Source organism: Thermobia domestica, chromosome 9 (assembly GCF_964235325.1).
Source record: "Thermobia domestica chromosome 9, izTheDome1.hap1.1, whole genome shotgun sequence".
NCBI classification, from domain to species: domain Eukaryota; kingdom Metazoa; phylum Arthropoda; class Insecta; order Zygentoma; family Lepismatidae; genus Thermobia; species Thermobia domestica.
Window position 1 is genome coordinate 45,458,500 of NC_137462.1, and position 13,208 is coordinate 45,471,707.

The following is a 13,208-nucleotide window of genomic DNA, read 5'->3' on the forward strand; positions in this document are numbered from 1 at the left end:
TTACAATGGAATATAGAAGAGTTTTATGGGAAGTCACGTTCAAATTTCGGAAAGTACACCAAAAGCTCAATTATTGTGTCGGATCCCCGTGTTATCGCTGCCTTCAGCTGTTCAGTGAAACTTTTCGAGATATTTTGGAAAATACAACATATGTTGATGTGGGATGTGATGAGTAACTTTTTAACTTTTAACAGCATGACAGCAGCGTTGCATATTAGTATTAAATAGGGGAATGCGACGGTAGTTGTCAAATTCTAAGCCGTGTTGATCCTCACACACGCTAAGTTCTAAAGTGCAGAAGACTTGAAAAACAAGGCTAAAATGAGGGGCGCTAACATTGCGTCCATGCTGAGAATATTGTAGATTACAGAGGTTTCTAAAAATGAAGGCAAAATAGATTTATACATCAAAGAAATAATCGTACTCCATCTAAAACATATTTAGGTAATATTTATTGTTCATGTTTTCTTTAGCATAGGCATGGGGCGAAAAATTCTTTTTCTGATTTTCCTATTTCTAAATGGCACAAATCTGAATTAAAAAAAAAAAAAAACACTCTTGTTGAGGCTTTGACCTACCTCGACGGAATTTATATTTTAAAACAACGCGCATATAAAAAGTGTCTTAATTCATTTTTACGATGAAGTAAGATCTTTTATACATAATTCGTGTGTAACTGCAATAATAATAATAATAGTTTTAATATAATTAATATAGCTGTTACCGATGGAATTAACTGGGTTTGTTAGATTAGATTGAGAAGGAGAATGGGACATCAACAGCAGGGCCAATTCTTCCCGTCACGATAAAAATGAGTAACCAAACTATGTTCGTATCAGTATTGTTGTAACTTCTGCACGGTGCACGGTAATTCATTTCTCGGTAAGTGAATGAGGCATGGATAATTCCTAAAGTGCAGAAGTCCTCAAAAATCAAATAGACGTACCAGGCCCTAAACTGTACATGTATATATTAAGTATTCTACCTTTGGCAGATCCTGGGACTGTTTTCTCCTTTTCTTCCTAATTTTCAGTTTGGGCCTGGAAACGTTTCTTCCATGTTTCTCGATTTTCAGCTTCCTCTTTTAACTACCAATACTTTCTTCTATTTTTCAAATCATCGATCACTTGTGTTCTTCCTATTCCTCGCTTTCCTCCCATCTTTCCTTCTATGGCGGTATGAAGCAGACAATTTCTTCGCAAGATGTGTCCGATCCAATTGGTCTTTCTACGAATAATGGTGCTAGAAGCGCCCTCTTCTCTCCTGTCCGTTCTCCATCTTCCTCCAACACCACATTTCGAAGCTCTCTAACTTCCGTAATGTCCAAGTCTCTGAACCATAAAGTCCAATGCTCCATATATACACTTGACCAGTTTCTTCCTTAGTCCAATATTAAGGATGCTGGTAGAGGGTGACCTTTGTTGAATTCTTCTTTGGCTATTAGTTGTTTTTGTTGTTCTCTCAGCCGTAAGGGCGCATTTCCAGGGGATATTCTCATGACTTCCGATTTTTCGATGTTGATTTCCATTCAGTGTATTTTCCCAGTGTCAACTATTTTGTCAATCATCTCCTGTAGTCCTTCTTCGGTTCTAGGTATAATAACCGTATCATCTGCATACCTGATCTTGTTAATGATCTGCCCTCCAGTCTTGAAATATTCCAATTCCCATTAATGCTTCTTTCATTAAACATGCACTGTAAATGTTGAATAATTGGGGCGACATATTGCATCTTTGTCTAACTCCTCTTCCAATCTTCACACTATATATATATATATATATATATATATATATATATATATATATATATATATATATATATACCTAAATTTTAAGACTTGTGAACGTTACCCCTTTATAATTTACGATATGTGTATGCGTACAGATTCTGACGTTTAACTCGGTACAAAGATATTTTTCTGTATAATTGTTATTTTTAAAAATGAATTTTATAGTTAAACTAGTTTGCTACCACTAGCAAATAAGACAAGATTAGATGGTAAAGAAGGTGGTTGTAGGCTGTGAATGATTTGATGTCTCGCCTTGTGAAATGTTTAGTCACAATTGGTATGCCTACAGGTTTTCTCTTTGTAAACGATTTGCTATTTAAACCTTGGCTGGTCTCAGCTCATTTGTTGCAGTTCGTTTTGTCTTTAGCGTTCCTTCGTCTCGTCTCCTGATCGACAAAAAGAAGTGGAATAAATGGAGTCATGGTATAATAGGAAACCAGTGTGGCATTGTTTTTCATGATACTCAGCGGTGATTAAGCGTGTCAAAAAACAACAAACAACATCTGTGTTTGTTGGAAGATAAGCATACTCTGTCACACATATAAACACACACACCACACAAGAAAGAAAGAAAGAAAAAACGAATGCTAGTGCGAAATACCGTGACTTGATTAATCGTTATTCGTTCCACTAGTTATACTTTTTTACTTTTGTCGTTGAAACTTGGCGATTGCAGTTGTTTGTAAGATTTTGGTCGTTTCGAAAATAGAAAAAAAAAAGAACTATCTAGGCGTCAGGAAGTCACGCGACATGAAAGGTGGAAAATAAAAGGAATTTGTTTGTGTGATTGAACTGCTTGATCTGTCAATAGATTGTATTAGGAAGCAAAAACAAATCGTTACATCAATTTACCCAACAGCGGTTCTAGTTCATTCTAAGGCTTCTGACTTCTGATTAAAACTTGATCGTTTTAACAGCCACGACAATGTTTAGTATGCAAACAGTGGACCAAGATAAATCAGTAACAGTATGCTGATCGTATGCTCGAAAATCATTCTATATATTTCGAAAGTTGAAACAAATTTTCATGTAATTGTCTATGTTTTTCACTGACAATATGATGAGTGCATTACAGGGGAAAAATATGTGATTAGGTAATTACGGTAGACTAATAATTTAGTCTTCGTAACCTCAATATTGTCTCCTGTTGTTGCGTCAACACAGATAATCCTGAGGTATATTCAGCACGCGTAACCTTTTCATAAATACCTAAATGAAGCTATATTGAATCGCACAATACCTTATATCTAGACAACCCAACGAGCATGAATGTGTTGTGGGTCAACTACATACTGCATTTTTATATTTATAGTGCAAGTTTTCTCAACCTATTTCATAGCATGACACACACACACACCCTTTTATTACATCCGCTTGCGAGTGATCCTTGCAAGTAATTTTCGGTTTGTAATGCGTTCTTTTTGATTAAATAAGCTCTATTTGACTATGTATTGTAATAAAAATGTCAAAATCTCTAAAATGTATATATTTACTCCTCCGTTGGACTCCCATGCATTCCTTTCACGGTCCTTATAGGGGTCCGAACACCAAGGTAGAGAAATAACAGTAATAGTCATTTCCAATTGAATACGCATTCCGGTCCTCTTTTCTGGGATGGGGCATGGTGCCTCATCGGTAAAGCGCTCTCCTCTGATGCGAGGGTTCCGTGGGTCGATCCCAGGCAATGAGAGTTTATGGTGGATAACGTCGTATCTGGCTATCATGTTTCCTCCCACATTCTTGTCCCATCAGTCGTTTCGTGATCATTAAGACTGTCTTCTTTAGCTTGTAGAGCATAACTGTGGGACGTAAAACTTGAAACTCCTCAGTAAACTATTTATAGAAGAGAAGGTGCAGGCACGAAATATGGCCTTAATAAAAGATAGTGATGACAAGAAAAGAACAGCATTGATAGCATAGTTCATGGTTTTGCAGGTATACTACCTGTGGACCTATGACTACGCGTCCACTGTTTATTTTATTCTCCTACCTTATCTCCTCTTCTTTGCTCAGCGTGTTTCTTTCTGCGATTTCGCTTCTTGTAAAAGCGCGCTTCTACGTCATACATCTGACTGACTGGTAAGGAGTAAAGTGAGAGAACTCCCATGTTTCATACGTAGAAGGATGAATTTATACATATTCAAGTGCATTTTTGGAGGGTGGAGAAAGGGCTGGTTAGACTAACGTAGATGTGCTTCACACGACTATGACTATTAGATAATGGAAATTGTACTGTACTGGATGGCTAAGTAGATGGTACAAACTGAGAGAGTGGATATTCAAAAGGCCTGTATGACAATAATGAAAATAATGTATTTTATGTTCAGGAACAGATACCAACATAAGTTTCTATCTTTTGTTAAATGTATGTATCTAAAAGGAGGTCCTTCGTGAGGCTAAATGGTTAGCGTACGCGCCTTGTAGCGTGGGAGGCCCGGGTTTGATTCCTAGCGGGAGCTTATGTTCGGATTCCACGTTAATCAATAGGTCCTGTCTCTATAGCCTCGCTGCTGAAAGGGACGTTAAACTCAAAACCAAGTCTCTCTCTCTCTCTCTCTCTCTCTCTATATATATATATATATATATATATATATATATATATATATATATATATATATATATATAAATTAAAAATGAGTGACATACTTTGAGCACAATTCTGGTTGAAAGTTATCATCGTTATAAGTATTCTGCCATTATTGGCAATTCACTTCCCGCATCTGAGAGACTTCCATGCACCACACTCTACAGCTAATCTCTTTCTCTTCACGTGCGATTTTTCTGTATTGATACTCTCCATCAACTGTAGCCTCCTTCACTTCCTTCTCTCTTTCTTTTTCTCTCTCTCGCTCTCTTTCTTTCTTTCTTGTCACTATACCCTGATGATAGTCCCTTTTTAGCCAATGTCCCAGTTTCTCTTCCTCTTTTTAATAACATTTTTTTTCTTCTCTTCCTCAACACTTCCCACATCCTCTCATTTCTTTCATTTGTTTTCCTTTCGACCCAACAAATTCTCTCCATTCTTCTTCACACCCATATTTCGAAAGCTTCCAGTCGTTTTTCATCACTTTTGCATAATGTCTATGTTTCTGTCCCATATAGTACAATACTCCACAGGAACATTTTATGAGTCTTTTTCTATACTTTTTATTTAAAGACCCGCAAAATAGACTTTTCTTCCTTCTAAAGGCTTCCTTCGACGTTCCTATTCTTTTTTTTTTAAATTTAATTTTCGCATACCATCCACGTCAGGTGAGTTGTAAATGAGCGCTTGTTCATTGACAATAAATTAGCTGCAGCAGTTTAGCGTCCCTTTTCAGCACCGAGGCTAGCTGAGATGTGGGCCTACAGGTGGAATCTGAACCATCGCAATACGTTCAGATTTCAAGGCTTTCTTACTGGAATTGAACCCGGGACTTCGTGCACCAAAGACACGCGTGCTACCCACTAGACCAGCAGGAAGGGCTGCTCTTGTTGCAGATTAAACCCAGAATCGTGTCGAAGTCAGGCTTTTTAACTATTCTGCGCACGGAATCTGTCTGTTTCACAATAAGTTTCTGGATGTAATTAGATAGATTCTATCTATATAATGTTACAAATTGTACATTATATGATATAATAGCGTTTTCAAACATACACATTCTAAAAACTATTGTTTGTGTATACTAGGGATATGTCGATTAGGTAAGTTAAGTGGAAAAAATGAGACGCCTGACTTAAATTCCATTCACTCAATAGGTTACATAACAAGAGCCTCCAAGTGTGTACACATACTAACAGGCAAATACTTTTGATAATGAAGGTACATTGAAAAAAAGTTACTTTCGTTCCTGAAATTCTTGAATGGAGCGTTAGAAAGCAATGCTTCACAGCGTTCGACGACGAGGGTCTGTGAATTTATATAGCTCTCGGTGTCATTGAGGGATCATTAGATGTGGTGTCTGTTTGTCACTTGGTGCTTTGTTGGTTTTGGCTTCAGCAGCTGCAGCGAGGCTGCTCTTTCCTGTTCTTCGTTCAACGCTCGTGTCAACTGCTGTGTGTAGCATAAGATACCTTTTTGTCAGCTGAACTTATTTATAAAAGGTATGAAAGAGCGAAAGCTATCCATGTGAAAGTAATAATCCTGGTGTCCCCTGACATCATGTTAAGCAAAGGAAAAAAAAAAAAAAAATAAATGAAAGAGGAGCAGAAGGTTCTTTTGATACCTTTGTATAAACACCTGGCTGGGAGCTTTTCATGTGTATAAAAACCTGCAGTCCGCTTTCTATTTTAATTTGACAACAGGTTTGGGATAGAATTCCTTGTGAATGGATAGCATTACAAGTGATACATGTGTTTCCATTTTAATTATATATGGTGTAAATGCTATACTACAGATCAGTCTATAAGAAATATTTACCATTAGCCCATAAGTTAAGGAGTGTATCGAAAAGTAGTTAGCAACATTGCATATGTCAGGAAAGTCAGAAGAAAAGATAAAAAGTGAAGCAAACCCACATTTTTATTAATAGAGAAACTCTATGTATCTACATGACAAAGAAAATACAACTTACATGTCCCGTCGTACATATAAACGTAGTTTCTGTTTAATTCCAGCCATTAACCGTTGCACAGTCTCGACGGTGCATTTCCTCGATGCTGCAGCCCAGTTTCTCTTGAAGTCCGCCATGTTGCGCACTGGTTTATCATTCTTTCGGAAGTTGCGTTTGACAATTTCCCAATATCTTTCGATTGGACGGAGTTGTGGGCAGTTTGGTGGATTCATGTGTTTCCCTACAAACTCGATGTTCTGTCCATTGAGCCACCGTGCTGTCGTCTTAGCATAGTGTGCTGTTGCTAAGTCGGGCCAAAACAAGGGGGAATTGCATGCCTTTTATACAATGGCGGCAGTCTTTTTTGTAGACATTCCTTTCGGTACACGTCTGTTTTTATGGTGGATTCTGCATAAAAAAAATACCGGAGCGCAAACCACAGGAGCAGATTGCCTGTCATACCAGTATTTTCCCCCAATTTTTCCACGTCAACGTACCTCTGTGCAGCACATACATCACCAACATTGCCTGCAGCGTAATATTGGGGTCCCGGAAGTGTTTTTGAGTCCTCTTTTACGTACGTTTCATCGTCCATCAACACACATCGCTCTGGTGACTTTACGATGTTGTCATACAGCTTGCAGGCTCTTGTTTGTGCCGTTTGTCTCTGCTTTGGTGTTTGTTTCGCACGTTTTTGCTTCTTATAGGTCTTCAAATTATGTCTGGCCTTGATACGCTGAATCATTCCTATGGACGTTCTCGCTTTGGTAGCCAAATCCCGCACAGACATTGATGGATTTTGGTGTATTAACCACACAACTTCACGGTCGAGTCCAGGGTTTCTGGGACCCTTTTTTCGCCCAGATCTCGGCATATCTTCAAACTGTAATGTTCACCGAATTTCTCAATGACCAATTTCACAGTTGTATGATGAACCCCACACTTTTTTCCTATCTGATTGTATGTTATGCCTTTCACGGTGCTCCAATTGTACAGGATTTCCCACTTCACTTCCCGTTTCACACGCGACATTTCCCATTTAACTCGGAACACAGCAACAAGCACACGGCTATCCGTTTACAAGACTTCAACTGACCAGGTGCTTCCAGGTTTTGCCGTCTATGCAGCCTCACAAGTGCACACCGACACCCCAAAAGTTGCTAACTACTTTTCGATACACTTCTTATATTAGTGAAACACTATTGTAGTAATGTGGCTATATTTTCAGCCTTGAATGTAAGGATACCTTATAAGTGTTTGATATGTTTACACATCAAGAGGTAATCTCGTTATCAGGCAGATTTGTGCTATACCCTATTACTAGGGCAGTAACATAAACCGCGAAGTCATGCGAACGAGAGTACTTCCGCTTCTAGATTGGTCATTGTAACGATCAAAAAGTAACGCCACTAACAGTAGCAATGACCGTCGACTCAAATCATTGTTTCTGTGTTCCTCAACTTGACAACACTTTTCTAACACTTCGTGGGCAACGCGTCGATCACGAAGTCGCGAGAGGTAGCCAGCGGTGGTCTGTATCATACTATCTGTTTGGATCGTTGTTCTTTTGTATTTCCCTCTAGCAGACGATTAAACAGATAAGTAGACCGCCAGTGATTGCTGAAATGAAAAAATAGCTCTCAAACCTAAAACGGTTGACCACTCTTGCTGTATAAGAACATAATATACTGTAAAGTATGCAACCATTTATTACACCTATGTTGCATGGGTTATCAATATTCCAGGGGTATTTCTACATCCGATTTGATAGTTTATCATCATCAGAGTGATAGTTTATTATTACCAAAGTGATCAAAAACCAAGCTCGACTTGAGTGCTTCATTTCAAACGGTTTAGCCGGTCTGTCATGAAAAGGAGATACATAATATCTATTTCATTTTTAGATGTGAAGGTATTTGCATTTTAAGATGGCTAATAAAAATATGATATAAAATCTTCCTTTTCTGTATTGATGTTTTAAGTATGCACATAATCTTTACGTTTCTAATAAATTTTCTGATCCAGTAGCTGTAGGCAAACTGTATTTATCGTGTTAATGTCTTTTTGAACTTCAAATGGTATAAGACGTGCAATAGTTTAACTTATGACTTCGAGCCACATGTATAGTTCATATCAAAACATGACTTCAATACCAGGAGACGTTCGCAAATCGCCCATGGCGGGATTTCCTTACATTTGAGTGAAGAAAGAAAATTCGAACAGCGACCCTTGGTTGATGGTTTGGTAACACCCATCAGTTATCTTTCCATGAAGAGGGTAACTTTTTTCGTGAGAACTTTTATTATGAGGGTCTTTGTTCTGAAAAGGACTAGGTGCTCACTAAAGAATTTATTTTGGTGTATAGAAGAAAACTTACGAGGAATATTGACGTAGGCTATTTTCCGTAGACTATTTTGCCATGTTTTTATTCTATGACAGGTGTTATTGGTAATAAGAACTGAAGTATATGTTTGTCTTCTCTTGTACAAGTAATATTATGTTGCGTTATTTAAATAGGGTTGTCATAATTTTTTTTGATCCAAAATACGAACAAATCTTAAAATAACGACCCATCCAAGATATAGTGCCCAAACATAATAAATATTTTGAAATTTCTTAGCTAAAAATTACGTTTTTAGGTTATCAGCCAATTCTTTACTGTAATACTTAAAACAGTATTGGAAACTAACATGTTTTATATTTTTTTTAAAATTAACACAAATATAATAAATCATGCCATTAATTACCTATACTAAATCTAAAAAAAAAAAAAAAAAAAAACCTTGAATGGAAAACTGAAGACACTTTTTAAAAACATATGTTATTAATAGTAATTAAAATATATGATGAAAACACAATTCTTTTCGCCTGAGATATTAGCAATTCCCGACTCGGAAATTTTCGTGCAGCTCCAAAAACTGTCAAATACGGACATTTTCCTATTTGATGTTTTGGTACGATACGGACACGGACCCAAAAGTACAAACAGTCCGTACGAAATACGGACATATGACAACTCTACGTTTAAATAAATAAATAAATAAATAAATAGCCATCATGCTCATAATATTAAATTAATATGTGTATTTGTGGGAATGAATCGAATTCATGAATATTTGCTGTGATCTGAGTTTGGGAGAATGATAAGGAACTTCATTAAGTAATGTTAATATTAATAAAAGGAATGACCTTTTTTATTTTATTTTTTTTTTTTTAAAGCTGTTAGAAGAAATAACGGTATAGAATGGTTTGCTTTTTGTGTTCTCCCCTGGATTCTTTTAAATGCGGGAACTCTGTAGAAAAGCGCATGCGTTAGCAAGTTCGATCCATGACTAGGCGGCCTTCTCCGTCCCTCTTCGTCCCTTTAGCCCGCTTTTTTTCATAAGAGAGAAAAAAAAACCGAGAGAATGGGGATGAAGAAACTACCACCACGATGTCTGCTGCTTTACCATTTTTCCCGCCCTAGCATCAAGGGAAAAAATACACACTTAAAATCATCTTCAGCAGCGTTGAGCTTTCACTGAATTGATTTCTTGCCTTTCAGCGTGTTTTCCTCGTTTTTTTTACTCCCATATTTCTGTGGTGAGAAGAGACAGAAGAATTGGGAAGAGTTTCAAGCATCAGATTTTTAGACAGCTACAAGGCATTTTCTGGTTTAAAAAATAAAATATGGCTTCCCAAGGAGATGCAAGTTTCGTTGTCTCGAAATGTAGAGGTTTTTTTCCCCTACGTATTTTCTTTAGTTTCTCTTTTACCGCTCATTGTCACTTTTTTTTTAATCATCACGTTTGTAGTTGAAGAGCAGGGAAAGGGGATATAGTATCTTAGACAGAGAAGAAATGTGATAACGATGTTGGTAGAAAAAACTGTTAAAAATACAACAGTGATATTTTAGTAAATACGGTGCAGACGTTCTTATTCATATATATATATATATATATATATATATATATATATATATATATATATATATATATATATATATATATATATATATATATATAATATTGGGATGGGTCCTGGGGGTCCGGACCTCCCCCGAAATTTCGACTTTTGTGCAAATTTAGCCTAATTTTATGGGCACTTTTAGGAATTTTAGTATAAAATACCCTCATATTGAGTTTGGGCCCCTCCCGAAATAAATTCATGCGTACGCTACTGTCTGATTAACTTGTCTTTACGTAAAACGAAAGGAAATTGCAAAAAGGCTTAGTCTAGCATTAGTTCAAAACTTTGTTTTTTCTTTCTTCGATTCCTGTACCCGTGGACCAAAACGACCTTTTTGGACTAATGATTGCCACTAACCTTGAACCATATTCACCGAAAGCAAATCGTGTTAGTACGGTTATTACGTGGGTATTAACAAATTATCACACTGTCATGTATTTGATTCATGTGAGTTAACTTTTAAATTACACTGTTATTCAATCAATGAATATTACCAGTAATGATTTTTTAAGAAACTTAAATGATACTTCTGTTATAAGTAAAGAAATGAAAGTAATGCATTACTAAATTTTGTTTTTCTTTTTTCTAGGCCTCAGATGCCGGTTCCGATCTCTTCACAACTACCCGAAAACGTAAGTGTATTTATTTATTTTTGGTTTCGTTTTTATTTACAATGAAATACGTATTGACATAAACTGAAGAAAATAATTTCTGGTATGAGTAATGACTTAAAAAAAAAAGAAAGAAAGAAAGAAAGAAAAAGAAAAGAAAAACAATATCATCACTTTTATGTTTTGAAAATTTTGAAGTCTTACGGAGTGTATTAAAGTGTTGACTAACGTTTTGGTCTTTGGATTTTGTTCGTAAATTCCGTTTCTTGTGCCTATAAAGATAAATACTAAATACATAATATTTTGTAAAAGAAGGACATGCCTTCTATAATGAAAAGTCTCTATAATCCTTTCAACCAAAGTTAGTATACCTTCTCATTTTGAAATAAAAAAATTTCCACGAACATGGGAATATTCTTCCGTTCACAGTTTTGTTCCAATGATCTTCCTCAGTGTTTCTCAAAGAGGCAAAGCATACAGAAATCAATTGTTCGCAAAAGGTCCACGATTGTCAGGGCAGAATCGTGATTCATGGCTTTTGGAGACGTTGTGGGTGGTGTGTGAGGGACGAGAACAGCAAGATAAAGTTTGAAATGGAATTTTTAGTTGTAACATCTCTTAATTATGCCCTTTAAGCTAAAAGAGACTGATAGTTAGTGAAAGTGAACGATCGTGAAATTAAACTTCTATGCTGTCCCACTGGGAATCGAACCCAGGACCACGTGTACCAAAGAGACATGGCTATCTACTAAACCAGCGGGAAGAAGTCTCGCAATTCTGAGGGTCTCTACTCAAAAGTCTTAAAACTCGGAAGTAAATTTTCAACATCAAAACTGCATATGCATAGTGGTGTATTCAAGATTTTATTTCGGAAGGAGTGAAACTAAATTTCATTCTACTTTCGTGTAATTCTGGTGAAACTAGAGTCCTACAGTTGAACATGTATCAAGATATACAGGGCCGGATCCATAATTTTCTGACGGGGAGGTGCACCAATAACTACCAGTACATTTTAATTAAATTTTATTTTTAATGGCTTTAGGCATCTGTGGTGTGAAAGAGGAGTTGACATGAAAATGCTGTGTGTGTTGTCTTGGGAATCGAACCCACGACTGTCCAAATCCCCGAAAATGTAGGCTTCTGACGAGAAAATTGGCTAGTTGGAAATTCCGTATGTCATTTTCTTTCCTTCTCAGAACAAATGGAATATCTTTGATAACGAAGAATGAGCCACTGCCAACAAACTTTCATAAGATCATATTAATACGTCTTATTTATGGCAGGACATTGAAAAGCAAACAAGAATGAAAATCTAACGAAATATAATATTTCTCTGGTGATTATTTGCTCCCAAAGGGTCAGCAGTTAATAGCGTTCAGGGGAATGAATGCGAAAATACTTGTCTTTTCACGGATATTCGCAAATTTTACCCATCATCTGCATAGAAACAAAATATATGTATAAGCGAGAGCTACAATATATTGATGCAGATATTCCGTCCGTGCAGACCTCTCCGTTAGTAGCAGAGATTATTTGTTGCAGTTTGAAAAGCTTCGATGTTCTATGATCTTTTACTAACGTCGTCATCTGGACGAAAGAGCTTTCCGCTTGCTAATACCATTCTCCAGTTGTAGGGTTGTTCTATTTATCCCTTGTTTTCCTTTCATTGTATCTTCTATCATGTTTCTTGTAAGATGCATTTGGTGTTCAGTCAGTGTCCTAACTAGTTCGTTTTCTTGTTTTAATTATTCTCAGTATTCTTCTTCTTACTTCTGCTGACACTTTATCATCAGATTTCTGTATAATCAAACTGGTTCTTCATATCTAGAGACCAGATGTTTAGGCATTAAAAACCTGGAAAATAGGCAGTAAAATATGCACTAAAATCGAACTCGAAATAATGAAGATACATACTCAATACAATTAAAAAAATAAATTCAAGTTATAAATAATGTTCAAAGAACATAGAAACATACCTGTTTGTTAATAACTTCTTTCACTGTGTATTAAAACGAAGCTTAACATGTATTCCATGTAGTATATATTTGATAAATACATTCTCTACAGTACATTAGCACTACACATAACAGTGCGAATTTTATACACTTATCAATACATACAACAAAGTTTTACAGCACTTTATCAGTACTCATAGCAGTTCAAAGTTTTACATCTTATCACTAGAAACAACACTTCTATTTCTCGGAAGGGACAGAATCCTTTCTTCAAATACTAAATTATATGTTTCCCCCCAGTAAAGTCTTATTTTGAAGAAAATGCATGTAGACACTAAAGTAATTATTTAGGCAGAAATAGGCAAAATAAAAA

At 36.3% G+C, this 13,208-nt stretch overlaps 1 protein-coding gene across 3 annotated transcripts in view; it reads left to right on the forward strand.

The window, feature by feature from the left end:
* LOC145694628 (uncharacterized) overlaps positions 1-13,208 on the forward strand; it is a 610,937-nt gene that overhangs the window by 509,631 nt on the left and 88,098 nt on the right. For all 3 annotated transcript variants that reach the window (XM_081771034.1, XM_081771036.1, XM_081771035.1), the window contains exon 6: positions 10,859-10,901. In XM_081771034.1, the coding sequence (XP_081627160.1) occupies positions 10,859-10,901 (43 nt within the window). The remainder of the gene's footprint in view (positions 1-10,858; positions 10,902-13,208) is intronic.